Source organism: Octopus bimaculoides, chromosome 17 (genome assembly GCF_001194135.2).
Source record: "Octopus bimaculoides isolate UCB-OBI-ISO-001 chromosome 17, ASM119413v2, whole genome shotgun sequence".
NCBI classification, from domain to species: Eukaryota; Metazoa; Mollusca; class Cephalopoda; order Octopoda; family Octopodidae; genus Octopus; species Octopus bimaculoides.
Window position 1 is genome coordinate 46,159,790 of NC_068997.1, and position 1,225 is coordinate 46,161,014.

The following is a 1,225-nucleotide window of genomic DNA, read 5'->3' on the forward strand; positions in this document are numbered from 1 at the left end:
ATCGAGCGGCTTTTAATCTAGTGACCCCCAAATGGGAAGATCTGCAAACAGATCTCTGACTTGTTTGGTTGCAATTGCTTCCTCCGGAGTCATATCCCAATCATATTCGTCATTGAAGATCATGTAAAAAATTTGCCAAAAATAACCACTGGATTTTGCAATTAATTTCAATTATTCCCAAAATTTATTTCCAAGTTATAAAAAAATGCTATGGTACAAAAAAATTCATCACAGAAAATCACATAAAAATATCGCCAAAAACAGTTGCAGTAATGAAAACTTGGGAATCCAAAATTTCAGGATTGCGGGTCTGGATTTGACCCAGAATGTTTTTAATTTACTCACAGAGTTGGCCTGATTCCAAAATGGTATGATAAGTTGGGCTATGGCCTCTAGGAGTAAAGCTGAAAAAGTGTGACACACTGGCACACTGACATTCGCATTTATTATATTAGATGATTAAGAATTTTCGAAGAATAACTGTTTCGTCTACTATTACATAACAATATCTATTGGTCCTCTTCATATTGTTTTCATATTTTTTCACAGGAGAGAGAGGCAGAGATTAGAAAAAGAGTTATTGCAAACAGAAAGATATAAGTTGGCACAAGAGTTTCTTGAAAGGGAGAGAGTTCGTGAAGAGCAACATCGGGCTGAGATGATGCGGTGAGTAAAACAGACATTATTACATTATTTTTTCTCTCAACTCAATATGATTTGAATCAGTGTCTGTGAAAGAACTGCATTACACAATATCATCAACATATGTCTGTTTTCCATGCTGGCATGGGTTTGATTAGAGCTGGTAAGGCCAGGGGCTACACTAGGCTCCATTGTCTATTTTGACGTGGTTTTTGTGACTGGTTGCCCTTCCTAACACCAACCACTACATAGTATGTACTGGGTGCTTTTAATGTGGCACCATTTTTAACCCATTGCCTACCAGTGATCTCATATGAGATCACTTAAAAATTACAAATTTCGTAATTATCTGTCAATATTTACACATATCTAACCTTTTTGCTATATCTACTAGGTATATTTCTCTGATATTCAAATGAGGTTTGCTAATTTTTCACCCAATATCTCGCTTATTTCTATCTAAAATGTTATTTTGAAATGTTATTTTGATCATTCCAGCGTGTTTCTAAGGCTGTTTTATGCTAGAAATCAAAGTTTCATAAAAAAATTCCAGTTAATAGAATTATGGGAGGTAATGGGTTAA

The 1,225-nt window shown here is 34.9% G+C and overlaps 1 protein-coding gene across 3 annotated transcripts in view; it reads left to right on the forward strand.

The window, feature by feature from the left end:
* The window catches only part of LOC106868920 (scaffold attachment factor B2), a 32,837-nt gene extending 32,142 nt beyond the window's left edge, over positions 1-695 (forward strand). For all 3 annotated transcript variants that reach the window (XM_014914381.2, XM_014914382.2, XM_014914383.2), the window contains exon 16: positions 550-695. In XM_014914381.2, the coding sequence (XP_014769867.1) occupies positions 550-670 (121 nt within the window). In that variant the 3' untranslated portion in view covers positions 671-695. The remainder of the gene's footprint in view (positions 1-549) is intronic.
* Positions 696-1,225: the final 530 nt, after the last annotated feature.